Consider the following 18,563-nt stretch of genomic DNA (forward strand, 5'->3'; position numbering starts at 1 on the left):
CCAGGGTGTGTTTTGCAGGCCAGCAAGCAAGCACTCCAGCACTGAGATACATCCCCAGCCATTCTTGTGCTTTAAAAGATAATCGTATTTGGGGGCTGGGAATATGGCCTAGTGGCAAGAGTGCTTGCCTCGTATACATGAAGCCCTGGGTTTGATTCCCCAGCACCACATATACAGAAAATAGCCAGAAGTGGCGCTGTGGCCCAAGTTGGCAGAGTGCTAGTGTTGAGCAAAAAGAAGCCAGTGACAGTGTACAGGCCCTGAGTCCAAGCCTCAGGACTGGCAAAAAAAAAAAAAAAAAAAAGTTGTATTTGTACAAGTAAACATGGGTACATACTGATGAGGTTTAAGGAACTCAAGGAGTAGACAATAAAAGTGAGGGTCCACCCGTGGTCCCCAACTTCTGTTTCCAAAGTATAGCTTCTGTGTTTCCTCTGGAATTTCAGCTAAAGTTATCAGAGCATTCTCCATTTTTCTTATATGAATACTTCAACTTTGGCTCGTCCTGTATTGCTAGTTACAGATATAGGCAGCCATTGGAAGTTTTGAGGATTCCAATGACTTAAAAAGAAAAGGAAGGCCAGGTGACCGTTGCTCACACCTGTATTCTTAGCTATTCAGGAGGCTGGGATCTGAGGATCACCGTTCAAAGCCAGACTGGGCAGAAAAGTCTATGAGACTCTCATCTCCAATTAACCACCAGAAAACTGGAAGTAGCTCTGTGGCTCAGGTGGTAGAGCGCTAGCCTTGAGCTGAAGAGCTCAGAGACAGAATACAGGCCCAGAGTTCAAGCCTCATGGCCAACCAAAAAAAGAAAAAGAAAAAAAGGGGCTGGGAATGTGGCCTTGTGGTAAAGTGCTTGCCTCACGTACATGAAGCCCTGGATTCAATTCCTCAACACCACATATATAGAAAAAGCCAGAAGTGGTGCTGTGGTTCAAGTGGTAGAGTGCTAGCCTTGAGCAAAAGAAGCCAGGGACAGGCCCTGAGTTTAAGCCCCAGGACTGGCAAAAATAAAAATAAAAAGAAGAAAGAAAAGGAGGTCAGGTATCAGTGGCTCGTGCCTGTTATCCTAGCTACTCAAGAGGCTGAGATCTGAGAATCATGGTTCAAAGCCAACCTGGGCCGGAAAGTCCATGAGACTGTTATCGCTACTGAACCAGAAAACCAGAAGTAGAGCTATGGCTCAGAGTGGTAGATTTCCAGTCTTGTGCTTAGGAACAGAGCTCAGGGTTCAAGCCCCAGGAGCCAACAAAAAAAGAAAAGGAAGTCAGGTGCTGGTGGCTCACACCTGTCATCCTAGCTACTTAGGAGGCTGAGATCTGAGGATCATGGTTCAAGGCCAGCCCAAGCAGGAGAGTTCATGAGACTCTTCAGTTAAGCACCAAAAAAGCCAGAAGTGGATCTATGGCTCAAGTGGTAGAACATTAGCCTTGAGTACAAATACTCAAGAACAAACCTTGGGTTCAAGCCCCCAGACTGGTACAAATAACAAAAATAAAATGAAAAAAAAGGGGCCTGGCCTTGACCTTGGGCCCACTGTGTGCCAGGCTGTTTTCCCTGACCATGATAGCCTCCCCACCATTCCTCATTTATCAGAGACAGAAACATGTCTGCACGCATAGAGGGCCTGGAGTCCAGCCCCACCCTGTGTCACTCCGGGGCCAGCTCTCACTTCCCCCCAGTGCTGGGCACTGTGCCCGGCGGTGAGTCAGGAGGTTAGATATTCAGAGAGCAGCTTATGTTAGCCGCATGCCAGGCGGTGGTGAGGTCTCGCCCATCTCCCGGTGGACAGACATTTCCAGCTGTTCCTATAAACATCTGTTGCCAATCAGCATGCTTGCACATCAGGTGACATGCAGAGGGCAGTGTTCTTGCAGAATTATCCACCACGTGTCTGTTTGCTCTGAGGCAGAGTTATCTAGCCAAAGGGCATGTGCATGTGTGGGGAATTTTATGAATGGTTGCCACACGATCCATTCATCTCTTTATTCACTTCTCTGTTTCTCATTCATTCATACATGGAATGAATGGAAGAGGTGTTGGCAGGCTGATACAAATGTTTAGCTAGGGAGGAAGACATTCAAGAGGCCCAGTGTATAATATTGTGACTACCTTTCATAAATCATATGATATCTTTAAAATGGCTAAGAGAACTGGGTGCTGGTGGCACACACCTGTTATCCTATCTACTCAGGAGGCTGAGAATCCCTGTTTGAAGCCAGCCTGTGCAGAAGAGTCCCTGTGAGACAATTATCTCCAATGAACCACTAGAAAGCTGAAAGTGGTGCTGTGGTTCAAAGTGACAAGAGCGCTAGCCTTGAGCAAAAGAGCTCAGGGACAGTGCCTAAGCCTCAGTTCAAGCTGCACAACTGGAAAAATGAATGAATGAATGAATGAATGAATGAGTGAATAAATAAACAAAATTGCAAAGAGTACGGATTTTTGTGTGTGTGTGTGTATGTGTGTGTGTGTGTGTATGTGTGTGTGCCAATCCTGGGGCTTGTACTCAGGGCCTGAACACATCCTTGAGCTTTTTCACTCAAGGCTGGCGCTCTACCACTTGAGTCATAGCTCCACTCCCAGCATTTTGCTGATTCACTGGAGATCAGAATCTCTCACAGATTTTCCTGCCCAGGCCAGCTTTGAACCGTGACCCTCAGATCTCAGCCTCCTAAGCAGCCAGTATGACAGGCGTGAGCCATTGGCGCCCGGCTTTAGTCGGAATCAATTTTGATTTTCTCACACATAGCCAGAAGATAATTCAGGATGTGAGGTGGGAAGGATGCCGCCCTGGCTCAGCTCAGATAGAACGGCCTGGGCCGGGTGATGGCAAGTGAAGTGGGGGTGCAGAGAAGGTTCTGGGCACGGGTTCCCTCGGTCTCTGGGCCCTGGTGTTTTCTCTGGGTAGCCAATGTGAAACCGGACTAGAAGGAGAGGCCTGGCAGGTGGCGTGGGCTGCAGAGGCAGTTGTTCAGCATGTGGGGGACCCTCCACCCCAAATCCGGTGTTAGAGGCGGTTACAAGCAGTGGGAGAAACTGAAACTCAGCTGGTTGGTTTTGTTTTGTTTCAACTCTGGAGGGCACAGATGCAGGTGTAGGCTGGGGCGCAGGCCCTCGCCACCCCAAGTCTCTCAGGCCTCTGCTCAATTTTCGCCTCTTCCAGTCACCTTCTTTGACCGTCTGCCTGTCATTCTCCACATTTTCATCTTGGTTTTCGTGTGTGTGTGTGTGTGTGTGTGTGTGTGTGTGTGTGTGTGTACACGCATGCACACCTGTGTGCATGCCAGTCCCAGGGCTTGAACTCGGGGCCTGGAACTGTCCCTTAGTTTTTGTGCTCAAAGCTGGCACTCCACCCATGGAGGCACAGCTCCACTTCCGGCTTTTTGCTGTCCAATTGGAGCTAAGCGTTTCATGGACTTTCTTGTCCCCGCTGGTTTCAGTCCTCGGATCTCTGCCTCCTGAGTAACTGAGGTTACAGGCGTGAGCCACCGGAGCCTGGTGCCAGACTTAAGTGTTACACATTCTTGAATCTTCCTCCCAGCCCTGACTCACACTGATTTACAACTTTCGCCCCTGCAGGCAAATGGTATAAAGGTTGGGTTGTTTGGAAGGGAAATATTTTACGAGGTAATATGAGAACCCATAGGTCCCCACAGCCCTCCCCGCTTCTGATGACAGTAGACATTTCACCTCTTACCCTGGCCCATGTTTGTCCCTAAAGAATCTTGTTCTTGTCCCATGGTCCTGCTCCTTCCGGCCCTTGTGGCCATCCTGGCCCAGTGGGGGGCACCTGCAGTCCCCATCACTGAGGAGGCTGAGGTAGGAGGTTGGCTTGGGCTCAAGAGTTTGAGGCCAGCCTGGGAAACAGGGAGATCCTGTCCCTCAACACACACACACACACACACACACACACACACACACACACACACACACTATAGCCAGGCTAGCCTCCAACTCTCCATCCTCCTACTCCAGCCTCTCAAATGCCTCCATCCCAGGCGTGAGTGCCTCTTCTTCAGAATGTAAGGTGCCCGCTGAGATCCTTGTACTAACTCTCCAGGGTCAGTTCAAACACCACGTTTTACAGCAGAGAGAAGTCATATATTTGCTTTCCAATTTTTCTTTATAAAAGGAAATAGCCAGGCATGGTGGCATATGCCCATAATTCCAGCATTCAGGAGGTGGAGGTAGGAGAAACCCAAGTTCAGGCTAGCCAGGGCTGCAAAGTGCTAGTACTGGCACAAATAAAAGAAAGGAAGAGAGGGAGGGAAGAAGGAACAAAGGGAGGGGGAGGGAGAGAGAGAGAGAGAAAGAGAGAGAGTGTGTGTTTACCTGGGCACAGTGGTGCATTCCTGTACTCCCAGCTACTCATCCAGCTCATCAGGGCAAAAAAGAGAGTGAACTTCTACTGAAAAGTGAAGCAATAGAAGGGCCAAGGGTAAGGCTCAAGGGACAGAGGGCCTGCCTAGGAAGTGCAAGGCCCTGGGTTTAAACCCCAGAATCACTCACCACACATGCAAAAAGAAAAACAAAACCTGTTCAGTTTTGGAAGCAGGCCCGCTGGGTCTTCCTCACAAAATGGTGACCTTGAAACCAGGCTGATGGCGGTGCCTGGCAGGTGGAGGCAGAGGGAGCAGTTGTGCCCACTTGAGCCCTGGGGGCCTGGTAAGGTGGGACGCTGACAGACAGGGCAAGGGCGGAGGGGCAGGCACATGGTGGAGCAGGAAGCTTGAGTCAGAGGCCACCCCGCAGTTAGCCGGCCTCTCATTGCTGTGGCTGGAGTTAATAACATGGAACTGAAGGGGAGGTTGCTAAACGCAGGGTCACAAGTGTTCCTGCCACAAGAAAATAAGTACCTGTGTGGGTGGGCGGGTCCAGCCTATGCTAATTAGCCAGGCTGGGCTGTGCCCACAGGTGAACAGGACCCCTGGGGAAAACAGCTGGAAGGGACAGCCGGGTGGCTCTCACAGCTACTCAGGAGGCTGAGATCTGAGGATCTCGATTCAAAGCCACCCCTGCAGGAGAGCCCGGGACATTCATCTGCAACAAACCAGCAAAAAAGCCAGAAATGGAGCCATGGCTCAAGTGGTAGAGTGCCAGCCTTGAGTTTAAAAACAGCAAGCAAGCAAGCAAGAAAGAGAGAGAGAGAGAGAGAGAGAGAAAGAAAGAAAGAAAGAAAGAAAGAAAGAAAGAAAGAAAGAAAGAAAGAAAGAGAGAGAGAGAGAAAGAAAGAAAGAGAGAGAGAGAAAGAAAGAAAGAAAGAGAGAGAGAGAGAAAGAAAGAAAGAGAGAGAGAAAGAAAGAAAGAAAGAAAGAAAGAAAGAAAGAAAGATAGAAAGAAAGAAAGAAAGAAAGAAAGAAAGAGAGGGGGCTAGGGCCTTCCAGCATGGCCAGAGTGAATTGATCTGGGGGTTGAGGGGGCTCCAGAGGTGGGAAGTGAAATCGGGGTCTCAGTTGCCGGTCTGTGTGTTTTGTGCCCCATTGTTTAACACGAAAGAAGAGAAGAAATATTGCAGTGAATGAAGATTCTTTTGCATTTTAGCACTGCTTTTTCTACTCTAGTTGGCTTTTGAATGAGGATAACAATGGAAGAGATGAAAAATGAAGCTGAGACCACTTCCATGGTTTCTGTGCCCCTCTGTGCAGTCATGTATCCTGTGTTTAATGAGCTAGGACGAGTAAATCTGTGTGCAGCTCAGACACTGAGAGCCACTTTCACTAAGCCTGAAAAAGAAAATCCAGGTCTCACACAAGACATCATCATGAAACTTTTAGAGAAAAAAAGTGTAGAAGTTAACTTCACGGAGTCCTTCTTCATATGGCTGCTGATGACATAGAAGAGTATATGACTGAAGGGCCAGAGCCAGAATTCCAGGACCTAAATGAAAAGGCACGAGCACTTAAACAGATTCTCAGTAAGACCCCAGATGAGATCAGTGACAGAGTGAGGTTTCTGCAGATAATCAAGGACATAGCTAGTGCAATAAAAGAACTACTTGAGGGCTGGGAATATGGCCTAGTGGCAAGAGTGCCTGCTTCATATACATGAGGCCCTGGGTTCAATTCCCCAGCACCACATATACAGAAAATGGCCAGAAGTGGCGCTGTGGCTCAAGTGGCAGAGTGCTAGCCTTGAGCAAAAAAGAAGCCAGGAACAGTGCTCAGGCCCTGAGTCCAAGGCCCAGGACTGGCAAAAAAAAAAAAAGAACTACTTGATACAGTGAATAATGTCTTCAAGAAATACCAATTCCAGACCCAGACCCTCAGGGCACTCGAACACCAAAAGAGTTTGTAAAGTACTCCAAAAGTTTGAGTGATACCCTGAAAACATATTTTAAAGATGGCAAGGCAATAAATGTCTTCATAAGCGCCAACCGACTAATTCATCAAACCAACTTGATACTTCAGACCTTCAAAACTGTGGCCTGAAAGTTGTATATGTTAAGGATGTACTTCTCAGTGGCAGTATTAAACTGCCTTTATCTGTAAATTTTAAAGTTTGACTGTATCAATTATCAGCCCCTCCTGAAGGGATATAATCCAGGATGTTGAATGGAATTATTACCATCTTCCACCATATTTTTGTAAAATGTAGCTTAATCACAATCTCACATTGAAGATTTTTGCATCACTTTTACTATTATCATTCTTTGAAAATTATAAGCCAAAAGAATTTACACCTTAATGTGTCATTACATAACATTCCTTAAAAGAATTGTAAATATTGGTGTTTGTTTCTGACATTTTAACTTGAAAGCAATATGCTGCAAGATAATGTATTTAACAATATTTGGTGGCAAATATCCAATAAATAGTTTACATCTGTTAAAAAAAAAAAAGAAAGAAAGAAAGGGAGCTGGGAATGTAGCTCAATGGTAGGGCGCCAGTCTTCAGTACCAAAGAGGCCCAGGAACAGTGCCCAGGCCCTAAGTTCAAGCTCCAGGTCTGGCAAAAAAGATTAAAAAAAAAACAACAAAAAAAAGCTCAGGGATAACACCCAAGCCCTGAGTTCAAGACCCACAACTGACCAAAAAAAGAAAAAAAAAAAGAGGAAGATGGAAGTGGTGCTGTGGCTCAAGTGGTAGAGTGCTAGCCTTGAATACAGAGAAGCTCAGGGACAGTGCCCAGGCCCTGAGTTCAAGCCCCAGGACTGGCAAAAAAGAAAAAATAATACATGCACACACATGAATACACAGAAGCAGCCAGGCCTTGCAGCAAGCAGCTGGCAGAGGCCTGGGATCTGCAGGGGGGTCTGGAGCAGCCCCTCCCTCCACACAGGACAGAGCTCAGCCTGAGCCAGCCGTACCCCCCTGTGTGGGCCCCTGACCCTCCCACACCTCTTGTGAAGTGAGGGAGACACAGAAATAGGAGAAGGAACTGACGAGGCCCGTGACTCATCTATCTGCAGCTAGCGCCTGGCTCGGGGCCTTGAGCAAGCCCAGAATATTCCAGAACACTATGCATCTGCTAACTCATCCTGACCAGCTGATACCAGCAGAGAAGGTTCTGGCATTCATGGAGGACTGACGTCTGCCAGGCTTAGGCCTTGAACAGTTTGATGGACACTGAGACGGGAGGATCTGGGACCTGAGGCCAGAGAGGCTACCTAGGGAGACTCTGTCAAGCCAACCAACCACAAAGAAGCCATCGTGACCAAAAGCAGCCCACAGCAGTTAGCTGAGTGGAGGGACTTGTCTTATTATGTAGCCCAGGCTGACCTTGAATTTTCTGTTGCTACCTCAGCTTCTCAGGCTTGAGCTACTGAGTTCAGTTTTCTCCTACCTCTTTGCTATGGCTTTGGGTGGGTACCTTAACCCCATCCTCAGGACTCAGTTTCTCCATCTCTAAAATAGTTTCCACAGTGCCTATCTTTTTTCTCTTTTTGTGAGGTCGTTTATATGAAGACTTAGCACAATGCCTGACCCAATAAATTTTATTATGGCAGGGACAAGCAACTATACACGGGCTGGCCAAGCACCCTATCACTTGAGCCATGTCCCCAGAACTTTTATTTTATTTTAATTTTTTTTGTCAGCTGTGGTGCTCAGGGCCTGGGCGCTGCCCATGAGTTCTTTTGCTCAAGACTGGCACTCTACCACTTGAGCTACAGCTCCACTTCTGGTTTTCTGGTGGTTCATTGGAGATAAGAGTCTCATGGATTTTCCTGCCCTGGCTGGCTTTGAACTGCGATCTTTAGATCTCAGCTTCCTGAGTAGCTAGGATCGCAGGTATGAGCCACCAGTGCCCGGCTTATATTTTATCTTGTTTTGCTTTTGTTTGTTTGTTCTACTGGTACTGGGGCTTCCACTCAGGGCCTCAATCTCTGTCAGCTTGCTTGTTTCCAGCTGGCTCTTTACCACTTGTACCAGGTCTCCATCCCTGCTTTTTTCTGGTTAGTTGGCAATGGAGTCTCAAGGACTTTTCTGTCTGGCTGACTTTGAACTGCCTCCCGAGTAGCTAAGATTACAGGCGTGAGCCACCAGTGTCTGATTTTTTTCTTGTTTTGGAGATAGCATCTCAGGTAACTTTGCCTGACTTCAAACCCCAGTCCCCCTAGGGCTCTTTCTGGGAGTCCGGGCAGGTGCTCCCATACCCGGCTGCGGCCTCTGCATGCTGGGTAGAGGATGGTCCGGAGTGGAAGGAAGTTGGCAGTGGCCTTGGCTCCACTTGTGAGAGGAGGTCCCTGGGGGTAGGATTTCGGGGATATCTGCAAAGGGCCCCCAGTTCCTTCCCGGGCTGCAGTCCAGGGGAAGGGCTGTGGTGGCAGAGGCTGGCGGAGGCCGGATTTAGCTCTGGGGGCTGAGGTCGGCTGAGGGCTTTGAGTCAAATCCTAAGATAGCTGGGTAGGGGCGGATGACTGTGGCCGGGCTTCCCCGGGTGACTCAGCCCCTCCAGGAACGAGGTCCTGTGGGAAGGCAGGCCGGGGTTCGAGGCCCAAGGCCGCTGGGCTGTGACTCACCGTGGGCAGGGCAGGGAGGGGCCGAGCCGCCTGTGGATCTGGACTCAGCTGGCTGGGGGCCTCCGACCATGCCCTGCTGCTCTGCAAACCGCCGTTTCTCTAGGTTGTACGCAGGGACGGCAGGCGGGAAGCGCAAAGCCCAGCATTCCTTACCCTATTCTTTTCCTCTCCCAGGACTCGGGGTCTCTAGTCCCTGGATGGAGGTGCTGTCACCCAGGGCCTGACTAGAGGGGGCCTCAGTATAAGAAGGAGTTCCCTCCCCTGCTGCTTCAGAGAGGTGGAGCCACTGGCCCTGGTCACACAGCAAAGATTTGGTCCCCATCGGGTCTGAATTCAAGGCTCTTGCTCTTTGCCTGAGACCCAGAAATGGGGTTGTTGGGACCACCAAGCCCATAATAGGGGGTAGGGGGGAAGGGACTTCAGGAGGCCTCTTGAGCCCGACACCAGTGGTGGCTCACGCCTGTCGTCCTAGCTACTCAGAAGGCTGAGATCTGAGGATGGCAGTTCAAAGACAGCCCAGGTAGGAAAGTCCATGAGACTCTTATCTCCAATGAACTAGCAACAAGGTGGAAGTGACGCTGTGGTTCAAGCACTAGAACGCTAGCCTTGAGCAAAAGAAGCGCAGGCACAGTGCACAGGCCCAGATCTCAAGCCCCAGGACTGGCAGAAAAGAAGAGAAAAGAAGATAAAAGAACGACTGGCAGCGGTGTTGAATATTTATTAACAAAGTAGAAAGGCAGAGGACGAATGGCGTCCTCCTGCATGACCACCAGGGGGCGCTGCCCGCGCCTCCCGGACCGGCTCCTTCCAGTTTGCTGATCCAGGGCTAATGGGGTTCCAGACACCTTGTGGGGGGCCCAAGAGCTCACCCCTGACCCCCAGCTCCTCCACTTCCACCTGGAGGCTGGGGGTCATCAATAGCAGCACAGTGAGGTTTGAGAAGAGGGTGTTGGGGGTCGTGGTGACCTTGCGGCCTTGCCTCCCCCGCTTTGGCTGGGTCGCCCTGGCAGCTGGGCCCCCCCCAAGGGTCTTTGCACCCAGTGGCGCCTCATCCCTGGGACTGATTAGGAGGAGCTGGAAGGGCGTCCTTCACCCCAGAACTGGAGCCCAGCTCCTGGACACACAGATGTGCCCCCCCCCCGGGAGGAGGCAGCGCCATTGTGGGCTGATTGCTGGTGGGTGGGAAGGGGGGGCTGCGCCAGGCACCGTTGGACATTGGGACCCAGCCCTGGGCTGCGTGGGGAGAGGGGGACGGAGATCAGAGGGACACAGCTCTGCAGGCCGGAGCCGGGCAGCCCGTGTGCGGCGAGTCCTCCCCTCCACCGCCAGCCCAGCCCTGAACGCCAGGCCTTCCCTCCTGCCACAGCTGATGCCCATGGGAAGGGGTGGCCTTTGTCTTTTGGCTGTGGCCAGCCAGGCCCAGGCCTTGGGGAATGGGGGGGTGTCCCAGTTTCCTCCAGTGCCTCTCCCAGCCTGAGTCGCGGCCTGCCCTCACCAGCTACGTGGCCTCCTGACTGGGTTCTGGGGGCTGCTGAGGCCCCAGGGCAGCGGTGAGCAGCTCGGTCAGGGCGTCCAGCTTCCCGGCCAGCGCGTCCATCCGCTTCTCCAGGGCCCGCTGCGAGCTGCTGAGCCCCAGCTGCAGGTCACACAAGATCATGTGCATCTGGGTGGAGACATGGGAGGTGGGTGGGGGGCGTCAGGGCGGGGTGGGGGGGGCAGTCACCTTCCTGGTTCATTGGTTTGATTCCTTTGTGGAGATGGGATCTTGCTGCATAGCCTCAGGCTGACCTGGAGGTCACTTCCTTCTACCTCAGCCTTCTGAGGGCTGGGATTACAGGTGTATGCTACTGTACCACCATGCCACCTGATTCTCAGTGAGCTGCCCGGGTGCTTTCCCTATCAGTGTGGGGGCCTGCGGCTGTCACCCGGGCATTGGGACCAAAGGCTGCTGTTTGAATTGTCACGGGCGAGCGAGAGAAAGCAAAGGCCCATTGGGGAAAGGAAGGGTGTGACATCCCGGTCACTGGCCCCGGCCCAGCGTGGCCCCAACAGGCCCTGGCCGCGGCCTTTACAGGCCGTGGCAGAGATGGAGGTTTTGGCAACCGAGGCACCGTCCTCTTGGTGCCAGGCTGGTTCCCTTGGTTTGCCATTGAGGTTTGAATCTGAACATTCAGTTGGGTTTTATTTGCTTGGGGGGGGGGGGAAGTGGGGGCTGGGGGCGTGGCTCAGTTGGGAGAGCGCCAGCAGTCTCAGCCCCAGGAATAAAACATAATAAAGTCTGAAGGGATTCTAGATCCGCCCACGTGGAAGTAATACAGATCATTTGCTTTTTTTTTTTTTTTTTTTTTTTTTTGCCAGTCCTGGGCCTTGGACTCAGGGCCTGAACACTGTTCCCTGGCTTCCTTTTGCTCAAGGCTAGCACTCTGCCACTTGAGCCACAGCGCCGCTTCTGGCCGTTTTCTGTATATGTGGTGCTGGGGAATCGAACCTAGGGCCTCGTGTATCCGAGGCAGGCACTCTTGCCGCTAGGCTATATCCCCAGCCCCAATCATTTGCTTTTTGATCACATAAAATAATATTTATCAGCATGAACTCCGGGAAATGGAAACAAACAGAACTAGGAGAATTTGATACCACACACATTGGAGTTCTTTCTTTCTTTCTTTTTTTTTTTTGGCCAGTCCTGGGGCTTGGACTCAGGGCCTGAGCACTGTCCCTGGCTTCTTTTTGCTCAAGGCTAGCACTCTGCCACTTGAGCCACAGCGCCACTTCTGGCCATTTCCTGTATATGTGGTGCTGGGGAATCGAACCCAGGGCTTCCTGTATACAAGGCAAGCGCTCTTGCCACTAGGCTATATCCCTAACCCCAACATTGGAGTTCTTTATACATGGCTTTTTTTTTTTTTTTTTTTGGTGCCAGTCTTGGGGCTCGAACTCAGGGCCTAGATGCTGTCCCTGAGCTTTTTCACTCAAGGCTGGTGCTCTGCCATTTGGAGCCACGGCACCACTTGCAGCGTTTTGCCAGTCCATGGGACATGAGCGCCTCACAGACTCCCCTGCCTGGGCTGGCTTCAAACCACCGTCCTCAGATCTCAGCCTCCCGAGTGTCTGGGATGACAGGCGTGCACCCCGGTGCCCAGCACCAGGCTTTTCCTCCCTGCTAGGTCTAAAGGAAACCATGTTCTCCAGGCACAACAAGCTCTGTCTCCCCCCTTCCTCCTCGAAGCCTTCTCTGCACGCCTGCGTGTGCCGTTACACGCGTGCCCTGCCCCGCCGGCAGCCCCGGCACGGAGGCCCCGTACCTTGGAGATGTCCACCATGGAGTTGACCTGTTCCCGGAGTTTGCGGTGTTTCAGCCGCACCTGGCGGAACCTGGGGTGCAGAAGTCGGGGTCACATCCCTTCACGTCCCCACGCATCCATTTCGTGGTCCCCACGCCGCGTCCCAGGCGCAGGGCAGGGGTGAGGCGAGGAGAGGCGGGGGTGGGGGGCGGGAGAGGAGAAGGGGGCACAGAAAGCAGCAAAGGGCTGCAGGGCGAGGCAGCTGCCAGGCGACCAGCAACTCCGGGGACCGCAACCCGGGGCCAGGGGCCCCCCACCCCGCGCCCGCCTCCCTTGCGTCCCTCCCCCCCTCCCCCCGCCCCGCCCCGCGCGCCCTCACGTGTAGATGGCGGCCAGCAGCCGGCGCTGGTGCCTGCGGGCCGCGCGCGCGTCCTTCCTGCGCGTGTGTTTGTAATACATCCACGCCTCCTGCAGCAGCCGGGCCGCCGACTCTTTCATCTGGGGGAGTTGGGTGGGGGGGAGGGACAGGGGGTGAGAATGGAGCCGGGGTGGGGGCTCCGGGAGAAGGGGCTGAGGAAGGGCGGGGCGGAGGAGCCTGGCTCCTAGTATTACTGTTTGACAGTACTGGGATTCGATCTCGGGGCCTGGGGGGCTTGACCACTGGAGCCACGCCCTCCCCCAGCCCATTTTTCAGATCGGATCGCCCTGCGTCCGGGAGCCTCCCACCTGCCCCTCCTCGCCCCAGTGGCGGGGACTCCGGGCGTGCGCTGCCCGGCGAGCTCACCTCTTTGGTGTAGTGAATGTCCATCATGAAGTTGTGCACGTGCTTCTCGGCCTTGTTGAACTCCAGCTTGCGAGCCACCACGGCCACCAGCAGGGCCGTGCAGCACACGCCCTGCGGGACGGAACGCAGCCGGTGCGGCGCGGGTTGGGGGGCTGTGGGACCCCGGGCTCCTCCCAGCTGACAGTAGGGGGGGATGGGGAGGCTCGGGGTGTTGGGGTGCCGAGGAGGGGGCAGCCGCGCCCTGTGGATGGGGTCTCGGCCGGGTGCTCACCATGACGCCGGTGCAGAGGCACACCAGCTTGCCCCACAGGGTGCCCGGCACCACGTCGCCGTACCCGATGGTCAGGAAGGTGATGGGGATGAGCCACAGCGTGTCCGCGAGGTGGCCCGTGGCGTTCACAGCCTGCCTACGGGCAGGGAGAGGTGAGTTCCGAACCCCGCCCTGGGGTTCGCCGTGTTCCGGCCTCCTCCCCTCCCAGCCCGGGCCTCCCCTGCCAGAGGGTGGCCCGCAGCCAGCCACGCACCGTGGGGCTCGACCCTGGCTCCAGCCACTTCCAAAGCCTGTTTGGTGTTGTGGCTGGGGGCAGAGGGGGCTGGCTAAAGGTGGTTCGTGCGTGACCTTCGAGGGGGTCTCCCAGGACCGGATAGGAGAGCTTCCGAAAGGGTCCTGTTTAGGTTGGGGTGAGGGTGGGGGAGAGGGGGGGTGCATGCCTGTAACCTAAGCTACTCAGGAGGCTGAGATCGGGTGGATCGTGGCTCGAGGCCAGTCTGGGCCAGGGGGTCACAGTTTGAGGACAGTGTGAGACTCTCATCCCAGTAAACCACACAGAAAAAGCTGGAAGTGGCGTTGTGGCACAAGTGGTAGAGTGCTAGCCTTGAGCGCCAAGAGGCTCAGGGATAGCGCCCAGGCCCTGAGTTCAAGCCCCAGGTCCGGCACCAAGATAGATGATAGATAGATAGATTAAAAGGGAATATGGCAGATCTAGCTTCCTTCCTGCTTTCCTCCCTACCCCTCTGTCTCTCTGTCTCCCCCCCCCCCCCACTCTCTCTTTCTCTCTGTTTCCAGGAGTTGCTCTAAGTCCATCAGATCTCCTCCCAGTCCCCCAGCAAGTCCTGCCTAATTTGGCAGGACTGAGATTTGAACTCAGGACCTCAGCTTCCTGGGGGGGGGGGGGGCGGGAAGGAGAGACCTGAAGCCAAGGTCGAGGAGCAGATGCTTGGAGCTGGGCATGGGAGGCCCCAGACCGGGTGGGGCTTCCTGGGGTGCGGAGACTAAAGGCGGGAGCCGGCGAGCAGGCGGGCGGGCGGGCGGGAGGAGGGCGCGGCCCACATCCCAGCCAGGGCCCGGAGCCAGCGGAAACTGTGAGCCTCCATCCCCATAACCCGGGCCGGGCCCTCACCTCTCGGCCACCGACAGCACCCAGGCGGTGGTGAGCCAGAGGCCGAGCGTGAGGCCGAGCAGCAGGCGGCCGGGGTGCGTGTTCATGTAGAGCTTGGCCACGAACCAGTGTCGGAAGCGGACCTGGTTGAGCGCGCCGATGCTGCGGTAGGAGGCGTTGAGCAGCACCCCGCTGCGCAGCAGCACGGCGCGCGGCACCAGGTAGAGCCGCAGCAGCATGGCGAGCGACAGCAGCGCCTCGCCCTGGCCCAGGAAGCCGCGCCACGGGCCCGCGCCCGCCGCGCACGCCGCGCCCCGCGCCGGCGCCGGGTGCAGCCCGCACACCGCCAGCTCCAGCAGCACCTGCAGCGCCTGCCGCCGCGTCAGCGCCACGCGCCAATCCCGCAGGCCGTTGTCCGTCATGAACAGCTGCGGGGAGCGAGAGGGGCTCAGGGGCGCGCCCGGCCTGCGCCCCGAGATAAGCCCCGGGCCGGCGGGGCGGGGGGGGGGGCAGAGATAGCGCTGGGGCGTGGGGCAGGCGGGGAAGAGGGAGAAGGGGGGCCCCCAACCTTCCACCCCCACCCCTAGCCCCCATCCTTCCAGCCCCCCAACCTTCCAGCCCCCCAACCTTCCCGCCCCCCCCAACCTTTCTGCCCAGGCCAGAACTCGCATAGTACAGGCGTTAATGCAGCAACTACTATGTGCCCCACTACCCATCGCCAGGACTGGTGCCCGGCCCGCTGTCCTGGGGGACTGTGTGCGTCTTTCTGTGCGTCTGTCGTGTGTGTGTGTCGCGGGGCTGCGGGTGGGGCAGGGATGGGGTGGCGCCTACCTGGACCTCCTTGGCGTGGAAGGCCACGATGAGGCCGAGCAGCAGCGCGGTGGACAGGCTGATGAGGCACTTAACCAGGAGCAGGTGGAAAGCCCACTGCGGAGGAGGGAGCGCGCTCAGCCAGTCCCTCCTCCCCTCCAGCCTCCAGCCACCCCCCACGCCCTGCAGCCTGGTCCCTGATCCCCAGCTGGCCAGCCCTGAGCCCACTCCACGTCCACCCTCTTCCTTGCGGGGGGGGGGGCTTGAAACTCACATTCTTCCTTTCTCCTGCCCCCCTCAGTTATGTGGGCGGGGGGGGGGTGTCTAGAAAAAGCCACCTGACCTTTAAAGAGCCCCCTCCCCTTTCCTGACCACTCAGCGGGTCCCCTCCCTAAAATCACCCACGATCCACCCTAATTCCAGAACAGGCCAGAAACTTCCATTGAACTCCCCAAGAACAGATGAATGACATCGTTTCTATCCTGAGGACTGAATCCCCAAGATCTCAGCTCTGTTTTCTGAGAAGGGGGACCCCCCCCTTGTTTTCTCCTCCTGCCCTCTCTCTGGGCTTGGAGCCCAGCGCAGATCTGGCCGGAAGCGTGGGGCCTCCAGAAACTACCAGAAGTTTTCTTTTTCCTCTCTTTGTGTAACACTACCTTGCAGGAAGGTAGAATTCTGGAGGGAGGGTGTCGAGGGCCTGGGGACCACTGAGTCCCCTGAGATGAGTTGGGAGCCCCTGGTTTGGGGGAGGAAGCTGTCAAGAGAGGGGGCACCTGCTCCTGCCCCCCCCCCCAGGCCATGCACCTGTTTCTCCCAGGGCCCCGCCACCAGCTCCCCCGCTGGGCCCCAGCCAGGGCCGCGCCCCTGAGCCTGGGAAAAGGGGGGGACAAGGGCAGTTTCCTGCCCCGGGGGGCTGCCCCCACCCCTCCCCGAACAATGGCATCCTTGTCCCCTGCCCTCCCCACCCCTGCACTCTCCAAGGGCTCCCGGTTCCTGCTTCCCTCTTCTGTCTCTGCTCCCCCCCTCAATCCCACAGCCTCTTTCCCACAATGCAATGCGCTTCTGCAGGGGGGTCCTTGCTCAGCCCCCTGCTCTCCCCCTCTCCCTCCCCTTCCCCTCCCCCTCTCCAGCCAACTCCTCTATCTGTGTCTGTGTGTCTGTCTGTCACTTTGGCCCCCCCCCCCCCCCCGCCTGGGGTTCTGCGATGGCTTCTGAGTGCTGGGATTACAGGCCGGTGTAAATCTCCCCCTTGGGCCATCTATCTGGCCCACTGATGGACTCCCTTGGTTGTGCTGGTGTCCCCTCTCTCCTGCCCACCTTCCCTCCCTCCATCTTTCCTCCCTCCCTCCCCCCTCACTTCTATCTCTCTCGCCCACCCACGTCAGGGTTTGCCTCTGCTCCTCCTGCCTCCCCCCGGGGGGGCCGATGTCTGGGTTTTTGATAGAGAGGGTGTGAGGTGCAGGGCAGATGCAGAAGCCGGGTGAGGGGTGGCAGGACTGGGCCTCCCCGTTCAATCCCCAGGACGGCAAAAACTAACAAAAAAAAGCCTTTCTTCTAAAAAAAAAAAAAAGGACAAGAATAAGGAGCCACAGCACAGAGAACCTGCTTGACGGCTGGGGAAACTGAGGCTCAGAGCGAGGACTGCAGCCCCCCACCCAGGTGGAGGAGGAAGGGGGTGGGCAGGGGAGCCGCGGCGGGCCCGGCCCTGCTTCCTGTTGGCACATCAGGGCAGCCCCACCCCCGGGGTGCCCTCCCCGCCGTGACCCCCCGCTGGCCTGCGCCCTTGGGGTCACTGTTGCCCCCTCCATCTGCCAAGTTGGGGCTGGACCCGGACCCCCCACCCCGTGCCCGGCCAGGCCTGCAGCCCCTCCCTCTCCTGTCACCCCCCAAGCCACCCGGGGGACCCCGTGTCCTCCACCCACCTCCCGCATTGCCCTCACCAGGGGCTGGAATGTTCCAGGGCCTGCGGGGACCTGTCTGGGCCCTGCCCACCCCACTGGCCTCCAAGTCAGCCCTTTCCCCCCCAAACATCCACCCGGCCTCCTCCCTCCACCTTGGAGCCCCGGCCTCCCGCACCCCTCCGCCCCAGCCACCCCTATCTCAGCACAAAGCAGCACCCACACGCCAGGGAAACTGAGGCTCCAGAGGGAGGAGGTGAGGGGCACCTGGCTCCCCCCCCACCCCAGTGCACACAGAGACCCAAGCTCTGCCAGGCCCACTGAAGCCCAGCCCAGACGCACAGGTGCAGAGGGAAGAGGACCCGGCCCAGACACCTCACTGCCACCCACACCTCCTGCACCCTCCTCCCTCAGACTCAGGGGGCCAGAAACAACCTCCTCCCTCAGACCCAGGGGTCCAAGCACAGCCTCCTCCCTCAGACTCAGGGGGCCAGAAACAGCCTCCTCCCTCAGACACAGGGATGCAGACCAGCCTCCTCCCTCAGACCCAGGGGTCCAAGCACAGCCTCCTCCCTCAGACACAGGGGTGCAGACCCAGCCTCCTCCCTCAGACCCAGGGGTCCAAGCACAGCCTCCTCCCTCAGACACAGGGGTGCAGACCCAGCCCTCTGCCCTCAGGCCCAGGGCATCAATAACAACCTCCTCCCTTAGACCCAGGGGTCCAGACCTCAGCCTCCTCCCTCAGACCCAGCGGTCCAGACTCAGGTTCCTCCCTCAGACGCAGGGGTCCAGCCGCCAGCCCCTCCCTCAGCCCGCACTCACCGGGCAGCCCCCGAACCACAGCATCTCGGCGTGCAGCACCATGAGCGCGATGCCCAGCGCGGCCAGCGCCAGCGCCCAGCCGGCCAGCAGCTTCTCCTGCTCCAGAAGGCGCTTGCGACGCCGCAGGGCCCCCAGGCCAGCCATCAGCTCCCCGCCCATGGCCCCCGAGGTCTTGGGGCTCAGCCAGCTTCCTGCCCAGGGTCCCCCACCTCTCAGCACGCAAAGAGCAGCCAGTTTGGCTTGCGGGCCGGCCGGCGAGGGCACTTCCAGGCCCGTGCCCTCTGGGGAGTGGTGGCGGCTGGCGGGGAGGGCGGGGAGGGCGGGGAGGGCGGAGGGAGGGCAGGAGGAGGCACCCCAAACCTCCACCCCCCAGGCCAAGGAAGCGCTGGGCGTGTCCGGGGCGGGGAAGAGCCTTCCTTGCACGTGGAGGCAGCCGCGCTGTCCCAGCAGAGGGGACAGCGACACGCCAGGCCCCACGGTGACTCACGCCCACGCCGCGCCCCACACACACACGTGTGACACAAGCCGACATGTAAGGCAGGCTGCATGACACGCGCCCACCCGGACCCCGCCACACACAACCACAGGCGGAGCCGCCGGCCGCCAGGCCACCGCGGTCCCACAAGCA

General features: G+C 56.6%; 1 protein-coding gene and 1 pseudogene across 1 annotated transcript; one reads left to right on the plus strand and one right to left on the minus strand.

The window, feature by feature from the left end:
- The first annotated feature begins 5,426 nt into the window (after positions 1 to 5,426).
- On the plus strand, positions 5,427 to 6,505 carry LOC125368512 (annotated as a pseudogene).
- Positions 6,506 to 9,666: 3,161 nt separating this feature from the next.
- Positions 9,667 to 18,224, minus strand: Kcnn4 (potassium calcium-activated channel subfamily N member 4). Its single transcript, XM_048329671.1, has 8 exons — positions 17,936 to 18,224; positions 15,237 to 15,332; positions 14,427 to 14,833; positions 13,298 to 13,433; positions 13,027 to 13,137; positions 12,622 to 12,740; positions 12,264 to 12,333; positions 9,667 to 10,624 (listed from the first exon to the last, which is right to left on the minus strand). The coding sequence occupies exons 1-8, from the start codon at positions 18,092 to 18,094 to the stop codon at positions 10,460 to 10,462; spliced, it is 1,263 nt and encodes a 420-aa protein (XP_048185628.1). The 5' UTR covers positions 18,095 to 18,224; the 3' UTR covers positions 9,667 to 10,459.
- Positions 18,225 to 18,563: the final 339 nt, after the last annotated feature.

The sequence above is a fragment of the Perognathus longimembris genome, chromosome 20 (assembly GCF_023159225.1).
Source record: "Perognathus longimembris pacificus isolate PPM17 chromosome 20, ASM2315922v1, whole genome shotgun sequence".
NCBI lineage: Eukaryota > Metazoa > Chordata > Mammalia > Rodentia > Heteromyidae > Perognathus > Perognathus longimembris.